Below are 22,058 nucleotides of genomic sequence, written 5' to 3' on the forward strand. Positions count from 1 at the left end.
TGCACCAGTTCACATTCCCACCAACAGTGTAAGAGGGTTCCCTTTTCTCCGCATCCTCTCCAACATTTGTTGTTTCCTGCCTTGTTAATTTTCCCCATTCTCACTGGTGTGAGGTGGTATCTCATTGTGGTTTTGATTTGTATTTCCCTGATGGCAAGTGATGCAGAGCATTTTCTCATGTGCATGTTGGCCATGTCTATGTCTTCCTCTGTGAGATTTCTCTTCATGTCTTTTGCCCATTTCATGATTGGATTGTTTGCTTCTTTGGTGTTGAGTTTAATAAGTTCTTTATAGATTTTGGAAACTAGCCCTTTATCTGATATGTCATTTGCAAATATCTTCTCCCATTCTGTAGGTTGTCTTTTAGTTTTGTTGACTATATCCTTTGCTGTGCAAAAGCTTCTTATCTTGATGAAGTCCCAATAGTTCATTTTTGCTTTTGTTTCTTTTGCCTTTGTGGATGTATCTTGCAAGAAGTTACTGTGGCCGAGCTCAAAAAGGGTGTTGCCTGTGTTCTCTTCTATGATTTTGATGGACTCTTGTCTCACATTTAGATCTCTCATCCATTTTGAGTTTATCTTTGTGTATGGTGAAAGAGAGTGGTCCAGTTTCATTCTTCTGCATGTGGATGTCCAATTTTCCCAGCACCATTTATTGAAGAGACTGTCTTTCTTCCAATGGATAGTCTTTCCTCCTTTATCAAATATTAGTTGACCATACATTTCAGGGTCCACTTCTGGGTTCTCTATTCTGTTCCATTGATCTATGTGTCTGTTTTTGTGCCAGTACCACACTGTCTTGATGATAAATTAGGAAATCTAGAAGAAATGGACGCATTCCTGGAAAGCCACAAACTACCAAAACTGAAGCAGGAAGAAATAGAAAACCTGAACAGGCCAATAATCAGGGAGGAAATTGAAGCAGTCATCAAAAACCTCCCAAAACACAAGAGTCCAGGGCCAGATGGCTTCCCAGGGAAATTCTATCAAACGTTTAAAGAAGAAATCATACCTATTCTACTAAAGCTGTTTGGAAAGATAGAAAGAGATGGAGTACTTCCAAATTCGTTCTATGAGGCCAGCATCACATTAATTCCGAAACCAGACAAAGACCCCACCAAAAAGGAGAATTACAGACCAATATCCCTGATGAACATGGATGCAAAAATTCTCAACAAGATACTAGCTAATAGGATCCAACAACACATTAAGAAAACTATTCACCATGACCAAGTAGGATTTATCCCTGGGACACAAGGCTGGTTCAACACTCGTAAAACAATCAATGTGATTTATCATATCAGCAAGAGAAAAACCAAGAACCATATGATACTCTCATTAGATGCAGAGAAAGCATTTGACAAAATACAGCATCCATTCCTGATCAAAACCCTTCAGAGTGTTGGGATAGAGGGAACTTTCCTCGACATCTTAAAAGCCATTTACGAAAAGCCCACAGCAAATATCCTTCTCAATGGGGAAGCACTGGGAGCCTTTCCCCTAAGATCAGGAACAAGACAGGGATGTCCACTCTCACCACTGCTGTTCAACATAGTTCTGGAAGTCCTCGCCTCAGCAATCAGACAACAAAAAGACATTAAAGGCATTCAAATTGGCAAAGAAGAAGTCAAACTCTCCCTCTTCGCCGATGACATGATACTCTACATAGAAAACCCAAAAGCCTCCACCCCAAGATTGCTAGAACTCATACAGCAATTTGGTAGCGTGGCAGGATACAAAATCAATGCCCAGAAATCAATGGCATTTCTATACACTAACAATGAGACTGAAGAAAGAGAAATTAAGGAGTCAATCCCATTTACAATTACACCCAAAAGCATAAGATACCTAGGAATAAACCTAACCAAAGAGGTAAAAGATCTATACCCTAAAAACTATAGAACACTTCTGAAAGAAATTGAGGAAGACACAAAGAGATGGAAAAATATTCCATGCTCATGGATTGGCAGAATTAATATTGTAAAAATGTCAATGTTACCCAGGGCAATTTACACGTTTAATGCAATCCCTATCAAAATACCATGGACTTTCTTCAGAGAGCTAGAACAAATTATTTTAAGATTTGTGTGGAATCAGAAAAGACCCCGAATAGCCAGGGGAATTTTAAAAAAGAAAACCATATCTGGGGGCATCACAATGCCAGATTTCAGGTTGTACTACAAAAATTCCCTTCTAAAACAGATTATACATTCTTTTCAAGTGCACATGGAACATTCTCCAGAACCGATCATATATTTGGCCAGAAAACAAGTCTGAATAAATTTAAAAAGATTGGAGACATACCATGATCTTTTCTGACCATAATGCTATGAAATTAGAAATCAACCACAAGAAAAAAATCTGGAAAGAACACAAATACACAGAAGTTAAATAACATACTACTAGGCAATGAATGGGTCAACCAAGAAATCAAAGAAGAAATCTTAAAAATATGGAGATAAATGAAAATGAAAACACGACAGTCCCAATCTTTGGGATGCAGCAAAAGCTGTTCAAAGAGGGAAGTTTATTGCAATACAGGCCTACTTCAAGAAGCAAGAAAAATATGAAACAATTTAACCTTACACCTAAAGGAGCTAGAAAAAGAACAACAAATAAAATCCCAAATCAACAAACGGAAGTAAATAATAAAAATTAGAGCAGAAATAAATGAAAAAGAAATTAAAAAAAATAAAGGAAGAAAGAAAACCAAAAATAGAAGAGATCAATGAAACCAGGAGCTGGTTCTTTGAAAAGAAACGCAAAATTGATAAACCTTTTACTAGACTCATAAAAAAAAAAAAGACTCAAACAAAATTACAAATGAGAGAGTAGAAACAACCAATACCACAGAATTGCGAAGGATTAAAAGAGACCACTATGAAAAACTATATTCCAACAAATTGGACAACCTAGAAATGGATAAATTCCTAGAAAAATATAACCTCTCAAAACCGAATTAGGAAAAATAGAAAACTTGGACAGACAGGTTACTAGCAATGGAACTGAATCACTAAGTAATCAAAAAAACTCCCAACAAACAAAAGCCCAGGACCACACAGCTTCACAGGCAAATTATACCAAATATTTATTTTATATTTTTAAAAAGATTTTATTTATTTATTCATGAGAGACAGAGAGAGAGAGAAAGAGGGAGAGGCAGAGACACAGGCAGAGAGAGAAGCAGGCTCCACACAGGGAGCCTGATGTTGGACTTGATCCTGGGTGTCCAGGATCAGGCTCTGGGCTGAAGGTGGCGCTAAACTGCTGAGCCACCCGGGCTGCTCCTCTACCAAATATTTAAAGAAGATCTAATACCTATTGCTCTCAATCTATTACAAAAAACAAAAGAAGAAGGAAAGCTTACAAATTCATTCTATGAGGACAGCATTACCCAGATATCAAAACCAGATAAAGACACTACAAAAAAGAAAACTAAAGGCCAGTATCTTTCATGAACATAGATGCAAAAATCCACAAAATATTAGCAAACCAATCCAACAATACATTAAAAAAATCATTCACTATGATCAAGTGGAATTTATACTTGGGGTGCCATATTCAGAAATCAATCAATGTGATACATCATAGCAATAAGAGAAAGGATAAAAACCATATGGTCATTTCAAAAGATATGGAAAAAAAAGAACTTGGCAAAGTACAATAACCATTCATGATAAAAACCCTCAACAAAGTAGGTTCTGAGGGCACGTACCTTAATATAATGAAAGTCACAGATGAAAAACCCACAGTTAACATCATACTCAATGGGGAAAAACTGAGATTTTTCTCCTAAGGTCAGGAAGAAGACAAGAATGTCCACTTTCACCACTTTTATTTAACATAGTAATGGAAGTCCTAGCCAGAACAATCAAACAGGAAAAAGGAATAAAAGGCATCCAAGTTGGTAAGGAAGAAGTTAAATTGTCACTACTTGTAGTTGACATTATACCATATATAGAAAACCCTAAAGACTTCACCAAAAAACTATTAGATCTGATAAACAAATTCAGTAAGGTTGCAGATCACAAAAATCAATGTATAGAAATCTGCTGCATTTCTATACACTACACTAATGGTGATGCAGTAGAAAGAGAAATTGAGAAAAAAATCCCATTTACAACTATACCTAAAATAATACCTAGAAATAAACTTAACCAAAGAACAGAAAGACCTGTACTCTGAAAACTATAAAACACTGATGAAAGAAATTGAAGAGGACACAAATGGAAACATAGTCTACATGTATAGATTGAAAGAATACTGTTAAATGTCCATACCACCCAAGGCAATCTACACATTTAATGCAATCTACATCAAAATACCAATAGCACTGTTCACAGAAGTAGAACAAACAATCCTAAAATTTGTATGGAACCACAAAAGTCCCCCAATACCCAAAGGAACCTTGTAAAGAAAGCTGAAGGTACCACAGTTCCAGACTTGAAGTTATATCACAAAGCTCTAATAATCAAAATAGTATGGCGCTAGTACAAAAACAACACGCAGATCAATAGAACAGAATAGAAAATCCAGAAATAAACCAACCCACAATTATTTGGTCAATTAATCTTCAACAAAGCAGGAAAGAACATGCAATGGGAAAATAATGGTCTCTTCAACAAATGGTGTTGGGTAAACTGGATAGCTACATGCAAAGGAATGAAATGATTTCTTTCTTACACCATACATAAAAATAAATTCAAAATGAATTAAGGACCTGAACATGAGACCTAAACCATAAAAATCTTAAAAGAGACCACAGGCAGTAATTCCTCTAACACTGGCTATGGTGACATTTTCCTAGATAGGTCTCCTGAGGCAAGGAAAACATATGCAAAAATAACTATTGGGATTATATTGAAATAAAAAGTTTCTGCACAGCAAAGAAAACAACTAACAAAACTAAAAGGCAACCTATTGTATGGAAGATATTTGCAAATGACATATCTAGCTGATAAGGGGTTAGTAACCATAGTATACAAAGAGTTTTACCAAATAAGTAAAAACCCTAAGGTGTTTTTTTTTTAACGAAATAAGTAAAAACCAAAAAACCCAAATAATCCAATTAAAAAGTGGGCAGAAGACATGAACAGACATTTCTCCAAAAGACATACAGATGGCTGACAAACACAAGAAAATATGATCACTCACCATCAGGGAAATGTAAATCAAAACCACAATGTGATATCACCTCACACCTGTCAGAATGGCTAAAATAAAAAAAAAAAAATCAGAAAACAAGTGTTGGTGAGGATGTGAAGAAAAAGGAACCCTGTGAATTGCTGGTGGGAATGCAAACTGGTAGAGTCACTGTGAAGGACACTATGGAGATTCCTAAAAAAATTAAAAATAGAATTACCCTTGGGCACCTGGGTGGCTCAGTGGTTGAGCCCCTGCCTTTGGCTCAGGGCATGATCCCAGGGTCCAGAGATCGAGTCCCACATCAGGCTCCCTGCAGGGAGCCGCCTTCTCCTCTGTCTTTGCCTCTCTCTCTGTGTCTCTCATGAGTAAACAAAAAAACAAAAACAAAAACAAAAAAACCCAAAAAAAGAGAACTACCCTATGTTCCAGTAATTGCATTACTGGGTATTTACCCAAAAAAAATGTGAAACACTAATTCAAAGGGATATACACACCCCTATATTTATTGCAGCATTATTTACAATAGCCAAATTAGGAAAGTAGCCTGTGTCCATCAATGATGAAGGGATAAAAAAGATATAGTACACACACACACACACACACGGATATTACTCAGTCATAAAAAGAATGAAATCTTGCCATTTGTAACAACATAGATAGATCTAGAAACTATAATGCTAAATGAAATAAATCAGTCAGAGAAAGATAAATACCATATAATTTCACTCAAATGTGTAATTTGAGAAACAAAACAAATGAACAAAGGGAAAAAAGAGACAAACAAAAAACCAGACTCTTAACTATAGAGAACAAACTGATAGTTACCAGTGGGGAGGTAGGTAGGGGTATGGGTGAAATAAGTGAAGGGGATGAAGAGTACACTTATCTTAATGAGGACTAAGTAATATACAGAATTGCTGAATCACTACATTGTACACCTGAAACTAATACTGTGTGTTAACTATATTGGAATTAAAATTTTTTTAAAAAGGAAATAAAGACTATTTTTTAATAAGGGAATATCCTCATGAAATAATATTAACTTTTAAAAGAACATGAAATTTCAGATATAAAAAGGTATTAGCTATGAAATATATAATCATAAGATGGGAGAAAATGTACTGATAGTAGATGAATGTTTGGTGCTTCGAATGCTGGGTGACTCTCAAATTACATTTCAACATGTAATTCCAGTTATAGGTTTATTAAATTTGGATGATCATATAATGTTATCATTGTAAATACTCAAATAATAATAGAGGTATATAGAATAAAAATAAAGTATCCCCCATTAGTAACCCCCATGCCAACATCTCCTTTCTAGGGATAAAATCTCCCAAATAAAATCTTTTAAAAAAGACCCTAATGTATCCTATGAAATGTTATTATTTAAAATTTAAATCTCTAAGGTTATAATGGGGATAGTTGTTAAAGTAGAGCTTCTTGGGGCACTTCGGTGGCTGTCCGTTAAGGGTTCGACTCTTGGATTTGGCTCAAGTTGTGATCTCATGAGTTGTGAGCTCGAACCTCGAGTAGGGCTCGGAGCAGGGAGACTATTTGAAAATTCTCTCTCTGCCTCTCCCCTACTCTCCTGGTTGCATGTACATGCACTTGTTCATGTGATCGCTCTCTCAAATAAATTAAAAAAAATTTTTTTTAAGGTAGCACTTCTCACCATAGTAGGCTGTGAATGTCCTGGAACCCCAGAGTCACTACGATCTAAGCCAGAGTTTATATTTGGACAATCATTCTGAGGACTGTAATATTACTAGTTCTGGGCTGTTGAATGAGTCTATAGATTAACGGAGTGTATAAATAGATACAATATTTAAAAAATTGCTAAGAATTTATGAGAACTTTTTTTTAATTAATTAATTAATTAATTTTTTAATGAGAGCTTTTAAATGTACCTATATTCTTTCCTGTCCTTATAAACTAGAAGAAATGTGGTTTGTATCAGTGGGGACTAATATATTAATAGGAGAGTTAAAAGAAAGTCCCTGGATTGCAAGATCATGTTTCACATATCAACAATTAAAGACTTTTATGGAATAACAAGGAAAAGAAAATATGAAGTTTTATAAGCATTCTTGTGGTCGGTACTATGGCACCTACCAAGGAGAGGAGTTTATTTCTAGTCTAGTTTATTCCTAGGAAACAAATGTAGCAAAGGTTATATTTTCTGTCACTGACATACTTAGCTTGTATTTTTCCACCTATTAGCAATCACTTAAAAAAATTATGCATTATATTATACTCCTTCCCTTTCTGCTAATCAATGTTTCAAATTAAATATTATAAATGCCCTTTTAGTGAAAGTAAAACTTATTTCCAAATTTTTAAATAAAACCACAAATTGTGGAATTCATGAAAAAGCCTATCTACCTTCTTTAAAGTTGGGATGAAAAACAAGGCTAAAATGCCCAAGAGCAAGATAGAACTCCACTAACATAAATTGGTTGACTTTTCAGCAAGAAATATGATTCTATAACCCAAGTAATTGCAGGCAGTATAAGGAAAAAGTGGTATGCAATATTAACAGCAAAACTCCACTAACTTACTGAAAGCAATTTGGCCCAAATACAGTGGCGAGATTGTGAACATTCATGCGATTCTCTACATGGTGCTTGGCTACTTTGGTCAAGAACTGGCATAGGTACTTGAGGAGGCAGTAGTGGGTGTCTGGCAGCTCTTTTATTAAGTCTCTTAAGCTATTCTCCTGAGCATCATTTCTGTCATCTGGAAAGAAAAAGAATAAAAAAATGCTCTCAGGCATATTTCACAGTAACAACAAAAGCACAGAGGCATAATAAGATCTAACATTTTATTCAGGAAAAAATTTCTAAAGACAAATAAGCCATTGAAAAAAAAGAGGTACTTTTCCATTTTCTTTGATTTTTGAGCATTTAACTTTTTTTAATGTTAAAAATTTACTAAGACATCCTGAAAATCATGCTCTTTACTCAGGGCATAAATAAAATGGCTTCATGATTCATTTGTGTGTGTTCCTTGCCCAAAATTAAGATAAAGGTTGGCTTTTTATCCATAGTGGAACCTTCCATTTGATTATTGTCTACAAGTTTATTAAAAACAAGAATCTCTTAGCTGAATAAAATTTAATACAAGAGACATTCCTGGGTCACCATGAATAAGACTAAACTTAGTGGTCAGGAATTTATAGCTAGAGAAAACTGAAGTAAAGTTTTAATTTCTATATAGCTTTTTATCTCTCCTGTGTCAGAGTTTAGAATTTGAAATGTACTTTTCATATAAAAGCCAAGAATATCTTACAGTGAGCCAACATTTAGGCAGACATATGAAAAGTTCCCCTCAATTCTCAAAGATTTATGTGTTTTGTCAATATCTAAGCACAGAGAAGTTGTTATTTTAAAACAATTTTGCATACTACTTTCTATCAGAAGCAAATATAAATCTTTTATAGCAAATAAATACTCTAAGGGAAAAATCATGATCCATCCTTTTAGGCACACGTCTAAGACAATGAAAACTTAAGCCAGTTGCTGCTAATACACACTGGATTCCTTAATTTAGATAGGTCAGCTGCTTTAGCTAGTCAAGTAAGTAAGAAACAGCACCATGAGGCAAATGTGATGCAAAGGAAGTGGATTAGTCAGTGTCACAAAATTTATGCATAACATGATGCCATTGAAGGAAATGAAAATCCTGAAAACATGCAGAAAGTCACCGAAAGTGTTATTGAGCAGAGCAAGGAATAGAAAGGTAGGCCCAGGAGCTACTTCCTGGGTTAGGATCCTGGTTCTGCCACCTGCTACCTATGTGACCTTAGACTGTATACTAAAATCTATTTCATCATTTATAAATAGGAATATTAACTGTCTCATAGAGAAGTGACAAGGATTAAATGAGTTTCAAATTGTAAAGTACTCAAAACAGAGAGGTTGACAAATAGTGCTATGCAACTACTTGTTAGGTGAGTTCTTTAACTTTACCTTAATTAATTTGTTTTTATGAGAGCACTGAGGTTTTAATGAAATGTCTTTTAATATGACCCCATTTCCTCTTATGAATGTTAGAATAAGGGATGCTGCTAAAAATAGCAATATCAAAGTGTGTAAAACTCAATCTTTTTAAAAATCATTTAGGAGAACATTCTATTTATAATTGGAGTAATTATTTCTCACTGATTACCAACAGTGTGATCCAGTAATCTATACAAGGTTTAGGGCAAAATAGTTTTCTTGATATTAGAAAATTTTCACATTAATTTAAATTACTTTTAAAAAAGAAATCATATGCAAATACCTATGATAACCCATAAAAACGTGATATGTTGCTTATGATGGCATTATTTTCCACTGTATTATGATCCTATGTAAGAAATGGAAATAATTAAGTTTGGAGTGATTAAAAACTAATTGAAAACTACCCATTTCTCATACCTTTATGCTTATAAATAAATATGAACTACAAGAAAATGGATTTTATATTGCCTTTTTAATTTTCTTACAGTGACTAATCCAAAGTGAAACTGGATGTTTTCCTGGGTGTGTTCTGTCTATTGAAAACTGTGGTTTAATTCCAGCATTTAAGGATACATAGCATTCCAACAGCCTTGATAATGGGCCATTAGCCTTCTGGCTCTGAAATGAAACCTCAAATCCTAAGGCAGTGAAGTGAGATCCTAATATGTGATGATACCAGATCAAATAAAACAAGTACTGAAAACAGTTATGAGTTTATGACAATAACATCTTTGAAAAAGAGGGAGCCCTTTCATCATTTACTTCCAATTTTTGAAATATAAATAATTTTCCCAGGAAACAAAACTGATGAGTAATGGGAAGGGAGACAGATACATCCAGAGAATTTCAACCTGAACAAAACAGAATTCCTCTATAGCATGAATGGAAGAACCATCAAATATGTTCTCAAAAATAAAAAGTGGTTGAGAAATATCTTTTGTTGTCTATGATAGAAGATATATACATCAATTCCCTCATTAGTAGAGTATGTCCTCTACTTCAGAGGCTTTAACTGTAACACACTGACTTTGAAACCTGAATACTCATAATTTGCCTCCCATGCTTCAAGTACACTGACAGTGCAGTAAAGACTTCGATTTATTAGCATAACATTTCTTGTCACCTCTCTTCCTACTAATTATGTGTTAACATACTGAGAATCTGTAATTTGTGCTGTTTCTAGAAATGTGGTAAATATCACTGCTCTATCCAGGCTGCAGCAATCTCAGGACTTCCTATAAATGAAAATAACTGCTCAACACCTTCAAAGGAGGCTTCCAGGGGTGCCTGGATGGTTCGGACAGTTAAATGTCAAGCCTCAGGTCATGATCTGAGTCCTAGGATTGAGCCCTGATGGGCTCTCTGCTCAGTGGGGAGTCTGCTTCTTCCGGCTCCCTCTCTTCTTTGGTTCCCTCTCTTTTCCCCTCTTGCTCTCTCTCAAGTAAATAAATTAAATCCCGTTTTATCAATCAATCTACTAGAGGTATGCCCAGCACAGCATGGGGTGGGGGGGGGGGAGAGCAGTGTTGGTATAAATGTGCCTTTTGCTACCTGAGAGTAAAAGTTCATCATAATTATTACTTCTTGTTATTTTTCATTTGCTCCTATCTAAATATAATGAACATTGCCTTGTCATTCATGTTCTTGCATTGATATCGGTACTTATGATGCCTTCCTCAAAGTCTCACATTATAAAAAAAGTAAAAAATGTTTCTATTTGGGGGCACGTTTATTTATAACATATACTTACTGCACACTATGTATATTATTTATCACATGCTTTCTATGTGTCTATATATCTAGGGATATAGCACTGAAATAAAACTTCATGCTTTTATAAAAGTAAAACTAGTATACAAAAAAAGAAACATCTATATTCCAAATGTATCTTGAAGAAATACTTAATAATTTAGTTCATTTACACAAGTAGCGGAGTTGAAGTGTTAAGTAGGAAGGGGATCACAGAGTATTCAAATGATAACAAAAGTGTCCTTTGGTGGTCAGAGAGTAAGGATAACTTAGCAATGAAATTCCACAGAAGGGTCTCAGAAACAGAAGTGAAATGCCCCTTTGTGGTTGTATCAAAATATTTTGACGGTTGAAACTTACAGGTTTTTCTAGAATTAAATTGGAATAAAAATGAGAATATAATTCATGAGCCAAAAGGTTTGAGAAAACTTTGCAGATGGAATAATCATTAATAATTGAAATAGTCATCATTTTCCTTAACATTAATCTTCTCCTAGGACAAGAACTTCAAATTATATAAGTTTTCTTGAAAGCTTTCATCTGTTGTTAGCTAAATTTGATCCATTTCTTATGCTAAAACACAAACATACAACAAACAGAGTATACATAGTAAACAGAGAAAACTACTCAGCACTTAAAGATTGTACCATAAAAACTTTTGCATAACAGATTAAGTAGCAAACACAGAACCATGTGACAAGTATTTGTTCTTATTAAAAAAAGATTATGATCATAATCAGCAATGCTGAACCTATATCATAGAATGGCACTTTAATCTGAATATTTATCCTGGTGCTTTCATGTCCTTTGATCTTTCAATGGCCATGAAGTTATACTGTACTTATGACCTTAGCCTCAAGGAGAAAAAAACCCCAAACAACAGGCAAAATGCTAATCTCTACCATGATATATATCTTAGAGCGACAAGAAAGTCAGCCATTGAAAGAACCAAAATATTACCCTCATGGTGCCAGATTTATTGAAGTAGCTTTTTATTTCCTCATTAAGCCTTACGAAGGATTTATGAAAATTTGCTAATCTATTAGATAGAACAATAAGCTGCTGCTGACTTTGAAGATGAAGAAAGGTCACAAGCCTGAGCATGCTGATAGCCTCTTAATGCCAAAAAGAAGCCAGAGAGAAAACAAGGATCTTGGCCTTACAACTACATGGAATGGAAGAGTGCCAAAGATCCAAATAGGCCTGGAAGCAGTTTCTCCCCTGGAACCTTCAGCTAAGAACCCAGGCTGACTGACACCTTGATTCTGGCCTTGTGAACATGGAGTACAGACACCAGCTGAGCCCACAAACTTCTCACCCATGAAACACTAGATTATTTGTGTGGTTTTAAACCACTAAATTTGTAGGAGTTTGTCATGGCAGCTATGGTAGCTTAATATATCTCCAGTTAGAGAGGATTAGACTGAAAGAGATTAATTAACTTGTCTATATTCTCAGTTACCAAGTAGCCAAGCTGCAATTCAAACAGCAGTCTGATCTCAGAACATGTGATCTGATCAGGGCACACTAACAAATTTATATATTGTTATTATCATTATTACAAAACAACCATCACACTGTCTCATACATGTAAATGTTTAACAAATGTTTCCTGAATCAACAAATGAATAAGCAGAATTGGTAAGTAATGGGGGTGGGAATCTTAATTTATTTATGATAAATTATAGCTTCCTTGTTCCTGTATATGGGAGAACATTTTAATAAAAACCTACATGAATGTCTGGGCACAAAATGTTGTGTAGAACACATGAGAACAAAACATTAATTATATTTCTTTCTAAATATGCATTTTGAAAGAATGAGAAAAATAATCATAAAATCCCAGCTACACTGGATTAGCCTGGGTTTTACCCCTGCATTTCATACCCCAGGAATGGAATCACTTCTTTAGAGCTTATCTAAACATAATTATATTTTCTGGTTAATGGAATTGGTATATTTCTATATAAAAGGAAAGGTTTTATTTTTATAGCTCTCTTACAACCCTTGCCCATGCCAGTTCTCTAGACCTCGCACAAATTTCTGAAAGGACAGGATGATAAAGTAACTAATAAAATTTAATAAATTACTCTCTATTCTTAGATATTAATGAAACTACAAATCTTATTCTGATTAGATTCTATGAAATGCAGAGGTGTGTTTATTACCAAATTATCCAATATCTACTCTGATACTCCTGGCTCCCAGAAGGAAGCTGCATGAAAGGGCAAAGGCCTCTGGGATTAAAAAAAAAAAAAGAAAGAATTAGACAATACTTTACCTATCAGTCCCAGGATAAAATACTCCTAATGATACCTAAATAATATATCAGCAAGTCTATTCTGTGGGCATTTACTGAGTGCTTGCTAATGGGGGCAGGCTGGCATAGATAAAATATAAGAAACATATAAAATAGTCTATGTAAAGTCAAAACTGGGAGCTCATATCTCAGCTAGATGTTAGTCACAAGCATTTAACAGCTAAAGAACCTGTTTATGTGGGAATGTCAGTACATAGGAAAATAGAAAAAATAATCATACCACTTTGAAAGGGAAGCCTCCTATAATATAATATGCTAATCTTGAACAATATTGGCAAATCCCAGCTAACAAAACTTGGCTCGTTCCATAAATGTAGTGCTACATTAAATGGACAAAGTACAGTAAGTGTAATTTCAGTGGGAATCACTTTACCACCAGTTTCTCACCCTGTAAAAGACTAGTGATTAAATGCTCAGCTGTAAGTAAACTTATTTGGTGTCAGAGGAGATAAACCATCAAACCCAGAGTTTTTAAGCCTATGTTGGATGTTGTTTCTTTCTCTCTTAAGTCCTTAAATTGTTTATGGACTCAGTGTAAAGGTGAGTGGGTTCTCATGGGCTTAGCAAAATACTGGTACTGAGAATACAGCTTAACAGAATTAGGGCAGAGCTATAGGTGACTAGCAAACTAATTATTTGTTATCACTTCAAATTGATATTCTTTAAACTTTCATTATTTTACGTGAATTGATTTTCTAATACAAATTATATATATATATGTGTGTGTGTCATATATGTGTGTGTGTGTGTGTGTGTATATATATATATATATAAATTCATTTATTGGCTGTTCTATTTCTCTTCCAGCTCAAATAAGATACTCTTCACACAAAAACATTAGTAAAAAATACAGAATTTACTGAGGACTTCATTTAATTCACAACTCATTCTAAAAATCCCCAACAGACATTGTTTTATTGGCCTTTAAGCAGCTGGTCTCTTCTTTCTTTTCCTTTTTTTTTTTCTTTTCCTCTTTAAGCACATAATCTTTCTGCTATTAAAAATTCTATTGTCTGTACTACAAAGATAGTAGTACAAAGATACAAAGATAACTAAAGATAACAAAGATAACTAAAAATACTGACAATAATAGGTGTTGGCAAATGTAGAAAAATTAAATCTTCATTCATTGCTAATATTAATGGAAAATAGTACAGCTATTTTGGAAAACTGTTCCTTAAAATGTTAAACAATGTCATCCTATGACCCAGCAATTCCACTCCTAGGTAGGTACCCAAGAGAAATGAAAACATATGTTCCCCCCCCCCAAAAAGAAAACATATGTCCCTACAAAAACTTGTACATAAATGTTCATAACAGTATTCATAAGAGCCAAAAGGTAAAAATAATCCAATATCTGATAATGGATAAATGTGATATATTCATACAACAGAATATTAATCAGTCATAAAATGGAACAAAGTACTGACATTCCAACATGGATGAACCTTGAAACACATGCTAAGTGTAAAAGATAGGTCACAAAAGACCACATATTGTGTGACTCCGTTTACATGAAATGTCCATAAACCCAGGCAAATCTATGAAGCCAGAAAGATTAGTATATGCCTAGGCCTGGGGAAAATGGGAGAGATGCAGAGGAAGGGATGGAGTATTTGTTAATGAGATTTGGAGTTTCTCTCTCTCTCTTTTTTTTTTTTTTTTTGTGATAAAAATGTTCTAAAACTAGATAGTGGTGTTGGCTGTATTCTAAATATACTAAGTCCCACTGAATTATATACTTTAAAAGAGGCAATTTTTATGGTGTATAAATTGTGTCTCAATATATTTGTTCTAAGGAAATTCTTTTAACTTTAAAATCAAGTATAAGAAAAAGTCAGAGGAGGCCTTTTGGGTGAAAAGAAGCTTATCTACTTTTCCTCCTAATACCTCACTAAAATGACAATGAAAGAATTTTTAAAAGGTATAAGCCAATAACACACACACACACACACACACACACACACACACACACAAAGATGAATTATTCTAATGCAGATTAACTGCTCAACCATGGACTCTTTATCCAAGTTTGCATAATTCCACTCACTACTTAATGCTATTTCCTAGGGTCAAAAAGGAAAATATAGATTTATACATGTGCTCAGGAAACAAAACATAATCTAATTATCTAACATAATCTTAATCTAATCTAATCTACAATCTTAGAAATCATGGGGGTTATAAACACAAAAATTTTCCTGTCACAGGGATCTGGAGGGCAGTAGAATTAACTGAAATGCTATCAAATATATAGCCAGGTGTGGAAGTCTGGATTTCCTGGTACCATATTTCTGATTTATTCCAGTGGAGGTTTTGCACATCTGATTGACTGGTTCCTTGGGCAAATATGCAGGTGGCAACCTTAAACTCTTCTCTGGGTTTAGGTCTACCCAGAGAAACAGAATAGTTTAAATATTTGGCATTGTTTATAAGAAAACCTAAAAGGCACATACTGAAAATGGAAAAACCTTAAATATGGAGTTTAGTAGAATGATTCTGTTTTTGACAGAAATGAATTTGAGGGCTGAATAATTTTAAAAGAAAAGGAACTTCTCAGTAAGAAGGAATTAATCCAGAGGAAAAAAAATACGTCCTATGCTTCCTATGGAGCTCAAACTGTACAAAGAGTGATTACTTAATAACTAGTATTGTAACTAGCTGTCATTTGCATGGTACTTGACAATCTGCAAGGCAAAAATCACTCAGCTAAACTCCAACAAAACAAATGGCATTATAATACATAGTATGGATAAAAGACAGGCTTAACTCAAACTTACTCTGCTAAATTCTTCGTGTACTAAAGAAAAACATATCTCAATCTTAAGCACAACTCAGTTTATTAAATTAGATTTCTTTACAATTAGGCATTGTATTGATTAAAATGGCCCCATTATTAGGGTGGCTTTCTTAAAAAAACAGTTGCTGTCTAAATTATCAAATTCTCATAAGCTAAAATTCACAGGCTCTTAACTCTCACATATTGTTTGCACAGCTGCTACTATAAAATTCTGTTCCATTTAAAATCAAGTACAGAGGGAGAAAAAGGAAAGGGAGAATATCCATTTTAAGAGAAAGATTGATCACTTGTGTTTATCTAATTAAGTCTTCTTCCCCAGAATACACTAAAATGACAGTAAGATGTTTAAAAAGTATTAGTACTCAAGGGCACAAAAAGAACAGCTGAGAAGAGAGAAGCAGATGATATTTCAGACATTTGGAAGTCAATACAAGTAACTAAAAAATCCTGTGTGTTCTAAAGGCTCTCAGGCTTGGAGGAGCCCTCCACCACCCGGTGCATCCAGGCAAGCACACAGTCAGGCAGGAGGGCTGAGGCTTATGTTCTAGATGCTGTTAATGGATTCTTGCACTCCAGAGATAGTCAGGGGCTAGTCAAGGAGCACAGTTGAAAATGTGAACATTCGTGAAAATCTGCTAAGAAAGAATGGGCCCATTAGTACACTTCCTACTTCCCTGCTCTTGAGGAACAGAATGGCTAAAGAGAAAAATATGTCTACATACGGATATTTGTGAGCCTCCAATCAAATAGGTTACATTTCTCTCCATCTATACTCACCGTTTAATCCTAGGGAAAAGTACACCTTGTCTCCATATACAAATTTTTTTTTAAAGATTTTATTTATTCATTCATGAGAGACACAGAGAGAAAGAGAGGCAGAGACATAGGCAGAGGGAGAAGCAGGCTCCACGCAGGGAACCCGACATGGGACTCGATCTCGGGTCTCCAGGATCACGTCCTGGGCCGAAGATGGCACTAAACCGCTGAGCCACCTGGGCTGCCCCTACAAATGTTTTTCTTAAATCACAAAAACCAAGATCACGCATGTTTGTGTGAAGAAATGCACAAGTCCAACAGACAAAACAAATATAGGGGAAAAAAAACTAAAACTCTTGTTAGTATTTTCAGAAAGATAGGATTAAGAATAGGAAGCTATAAGAAAAAAAAAGAGTAGCGTGCTTTGGAAAAAAAGAGCACTAATATTTTGGATATTAACAATATAAAACCAAAAATTTAAAAATGAGGTTGGAAAATAAAGTTGAGAAAATTTCATAGAAAATAGAATTAAAAGAAAGTGGTAAGAGAATAAGCATTCAAGATGGTGACATAGAAGATCCTGAACCTATCTCTTCCCATTGATGCAACCAATCTACAGCTATAAATGGAACAATTTCCTCTGAAAAAGATCTGAAAAATAGTGGAATAGCACCTGCATAACAAATTATAAAAGCTGGGATGGACAAGAGGGGCAGAAACTTGGTCTCTCACACACAGGAAAAACCATCTCAAGCACAACAACCACAATAAAGAGGGATCTCAAAAATATGTAGCTTCCTGAGAACCAAGGAGTCTGTGCCCCACATCAGGCATCCCAACTTTTGGGATCTACAATGGAGAGATGAGTTGCCAAAACATCTGGCTTTGAAAACCAAGAAGGCTTATATCCAGAAGAACCATAGAGCTGTACAGAATAAAGAACCCACTTGCAAAAGGTGTGTATGCACACACTTGCCTCAACACCCAGTGCACAAGTAGCAGTTTCAACAGTGCCTAGACCTTATGTGAAGAAGATCCACTGCAAATCTTAAAGCATGTGCTAGTGAGTCAGGTGCCTAATGCAACTCTCTGGGGATGGAGGCACTAACTGATGCCATTTTTGCCTTAGCAGTGTCAGTACTTTAGCAGTGTCAGTACTGGTGGGTGTCATCTTGGTATCCTCTCACTAACCTGCTACCACTGGTAGGTACATTGCTGCCACAGCACCGTCATGGCCAACTAGGTGAATGCCCTGTCTCTTGTGCCACAACTGCAGCCCTACCATAGTGGTTGGGCAAATACTCCAGATCCTCATTTCTCAGTAGTGACCCTACCACAGTTACAGGTGTATGTAGGCCACATATGGGATGTCCCTTGAGTGCCTTGCTCTAGAAGTCAGGCGTGATTGCACATCTGGGTCCCATGGGTCAAATCCTACATGTGACAAGTCCTTCAAAACTAGGAGAGGTAGCCATTTTGCCCAGTATATAGAAATTAACATAGGAAGTCACACAGAATGAGGTGGCAGAGGAATATGTTCCAAAAGAACAAGACAAACCCTGAGAGAAAGAACTTAATGAAATGGAGGTTTTTAAAAAATCTACCTGATTAAGAGTTCAGAGCAATAGTCATAAAAATGCTTATAAAACTTGGGGGAAGAATGGAAAACATAGTGTGAACTTCAACAAAGAGAAAACATAGCAAAATATAAAACAGAAGTCACAGAGCTGAAGAATAGCTGAACTGAAAAATACACTAAAGGAGTTCAACAGCAGACTAGATTTAAGTAGAAGAATGGGACAGACACCAAAAATCACCCAAACAGCAGAAAAAGGAAAAATAATTTTAAAAAAGGAAGACAGCTTAAAGGACCTATGGTACATCAAGCAAAATAACATCTGCATTACAGAGGACCCAGAAGGAGAAGAAAAAGAGGGCAGAAAACTTATTTGAAGAAACAATGGTTGAAAACTTCCCTAACCTGGAAAACAGAACAGAAATCCAGGTTCAAGAAGCACAGGAATTCCAAATAAAATAAACCCAAAGAGATCTATACCAAGACAAATTCTAATTAAAATATCAAACGTTAAAGAGAATCTTAAAAGCAGCAAAGGAAAAACAGCTTATCACATACAAGGAAAATTTCCTAAAACTATCAGCTGATTTTTCAGCAGAAACTTTAAATATATCATGCCCTTCTCCGATTGACTTATTTCGCTCAGTGGGTGACTGGGTGACGGGTACTGAGGGGGGCACTTGATGGGATGAGCACTGGGTGTTATTCTATATGTTGGCAAATTGAACACCAATAAAAAATAAATTTATAAAAAATATATATATATATCATGCCACTTTCTCCTGGCCTACAAAAATAAATATATCATGCCACTTTCTCCTGGCCTACAAAAATAAATATATCATGCCACTTTCTCCTGGCCTACAAAGTGCTCAATGGAAAAAAACAAAACAAAAAACTTCTAACCAAAAACACTCTATTGGAAAAGCTATTATTCAGAACTGAAAGTTATTAAGAATTTCCCAGACAAGTAAGACCTAAAGAAGCTCGTCATCACTATTCTAGCCTTACAAGACTTATTACGAGGACTTCCTGAAGCTGAAAAGAAAAGATGCTAACAAGTAACAAGAAAACAAAATGGCAATAAGCACTTACCTATCAATAATTACTTTGGATATAAACCAACTAGATTCTCCAATACAAAGATACAGAATGGCGCATGGATTTAAAAAATAAAAAAACGACATCACTCATCTATAAGTAGCAAACAAGAGACTCACTTCAGATCTAAGGACACATATCTACTGCAAGTGAAGGGATTAAAAAAGATCTTCCATGCAAATGAAAACAAAAGGAAAGCTTTTGTAGCTTAGTTGTATAAGAGAAAATAGACTTAAAATGAGACTAATAAAAGGCAAAGGACTCTAGTAATTATAAAGGGATCAAAACAACAAGAGGATATATATAACATCTGTAAATATTTCTATACTCAACACCTAAATATATAAAGCAAATATTAACAGATCTAAAGGGAGATATTGGGATCCCTGGATGGCTCAGTGGTTTAGCGCCTGCCTTCGGCCTGGGGCATGATCCTGGAGTCCTGGGATGAGTTCCGCATTGGGCTCCTTGTGTGGAGCCTGCTTCTCCCTCTGCCTGTGTCTCTGCTTCTCTCTCTCTCTCTCTGTGTGTCTCTTATGGATAAATAAATAAAATCTTTTAAAAAAATAAAGGGAGATATTAACCACAATAATAGTAGGTAACCTTAATACCCAATTTAAATCAATGGATTAGATCATCTAGACAGAAAATCAAGGAAACATCTGCCTTAAACACATTAGACCATATGGACTTAATAGAATCAGAACATTTCATCCAGAAGCAGAATACATATACTTCTCAGGTGTACATGCAAGATTCTCTAGGACAGAACACATGTTGGGAAACCAAACAAGTCTCAATAAACTTAAGACTGAAATTATATCAAGGATCACAAAATGGACACACAGATCAATGGAACAAAGTAGTGAGTCCAGAAATAAACCTACACATTTATGGTCAATTAATCTACAATAAAGGAGGCAAGAATATACAATGGGGAAAACACTAGCCTTTAACAAATGGTGCTGGGTAAACTGTACAGCAACACGCAAAAGAATGAAACTAGATCACTTTCTTGTATCATACAAAAACAAAACAAAATTCAAATGGATTAAGGACCTAAAAGTGAGACCTGAAACCATAAAACTTCCAGAAGGAAATATAGGCAGTAATTTCTTTGACATCAGCCTTAGCAACATTTTTCTTGATAGGTCTCCTGTGGCAAGGGTAACAAAAGCAAAAATAAACTAATGGGACTGCACCAAAATAAAAAGCTTATATACAGCAAAGGAAACCATTGACAAGGCAAAAAGACAACCTACTGAATGGGAGAAGATATTTGCAAATAATATATCAAATAAGGGGTTAATATTCAAAATATATAAAAAAAACTTTTACAACACCACAAAAAAAAAAAAAAAAAAAACCAAAAACAAAAAAAAACTCAACACCACAAAAAATACCTCAACCCAACAATAACAAAAAAACCCCAAAATTATCCAATTAAAATGGAAAGACCTGAACAGAAATTTTTCCAAAGTAGACATAGAGATGGTCAAACATATAAAAAGATGCTCAATATCATTATGAAAATGTAAATTAAAAACTACAATAAGATATTACTTTACATCTGTCATAATGGCTAAAATAGAAAACAGAAGAAATAGCAAGTGTTGGTGAGGATGTGCAGAAAAAGGAACCCATGGGCACTATTGGTGGTAATGCAAATTGGTGCATCTACTTACAGAAAACAGTTTGCGGATTCCTCTAAAATTAAAAATAGAAATACCATATGATCCAGTATTTCCCCTACTGGTATTTACAAAAGAAAATGATAACACCAATTTGAAAAGATATAAGCATTCCTACATTTATGGCAGCATTTACAATAGCCAAGATATGGAGCCAACCCAATATCCATCAATAGATGAATGGATAAAGAAGATATACTATGAAATATTACTCAGCCATAAAAAAAGAATGAGATATTGGCATTTGTAACAACATGGATGGATGGACTTAGAAGAATAAATCAGATAGAAAATAAATAAATCAGATTGAAATAAATAAATCAGAGAAATAAATCAGATAGAAAAAGACAAATATATGATTTCACAGACATGTGGAATTTAAGAAACAAAAGAACCAACAAACAAAAAAGACTCTTAAGCATACAGAACAAACTGGTAGTTGTCAAAAGAGGTGAGTGGGAGGATGGATGAAATATTAGGGAACTCAGTACATTTGTCTTGATGAGCACTGAGAAATGTACAGAGTTGCTGAATCATATTGTATACCTGAAAGTAATATAACACTGCATGTTAATTATACTTGAATAAAAAAAAACATATCAAGCATATTTTCCAGTAACAATGGTATGAAACTAGTAATCAATTACAGGAAAATAACTGGGGGGAAAAAATCAAATAGTTAGTGGAGACTAACAACATGCTACTGAGCAACCAATGAATCAATGAAGAAATCAATGGAGAAAACGAAAAATACCTGGAGACAAATATAAATACAATATTTAAAAAATCTATAGGCTAGCAAAAGTAGTACTAATAGGGAAATTTATAGAAATATAGGCCTACCACCAGAACAAAAAAATCTGAAATACAAAATCTAACTTTATACCTAAGGAACTAGAAAAAAGAATAAATGAAGC

The 22,058-nt window shown here is 34.8% G+C and overlaps 1 protein-coding gene across 3 annotated transcripts in view; it reads right to left on the minus strand.

The window, feature by feature from the left end:
- Positions 1-22,058, minus strand: part of FAM13A (family with sequence similarity 13 member A) — a 350,236-nt gene that overhangs the window by 253,918 nt on the left and 74,260 nt on the right. For 2 of the 3 annotated variants that reach the window (XM_041760046.1, XM_041760045.1), the window contains exon 4: positions 7,706-7,883. The exons of the other annotated variant lie outside the window; for it this stretch is intronic. In XM_041760046.1, coding sequence (XP_041615980.1) covers positions 7,706-7,883 — 178 coding nt within the window. The remainder of the gene's footprint in view (positions 1-7,705; positions 7,884-22,058) is intronic. 3 annotated transcript variants of the gene reach the window in all.

The sequence above is a fragment of the Vulpes lagopus genome, chromosome 6 (genome assembly GCF_018345385.1).
Source record: "Vulpes lagopus strain Blue_001 chromosome 6, ASM1834538v1, whole genome shotgun sequence".
Taxonomy (NCBI): Eukaryota; Metazoa; Chordata; class Mammalia; order Carnivora; family Canidae; genus Vulpes; species Vulpes lagopus.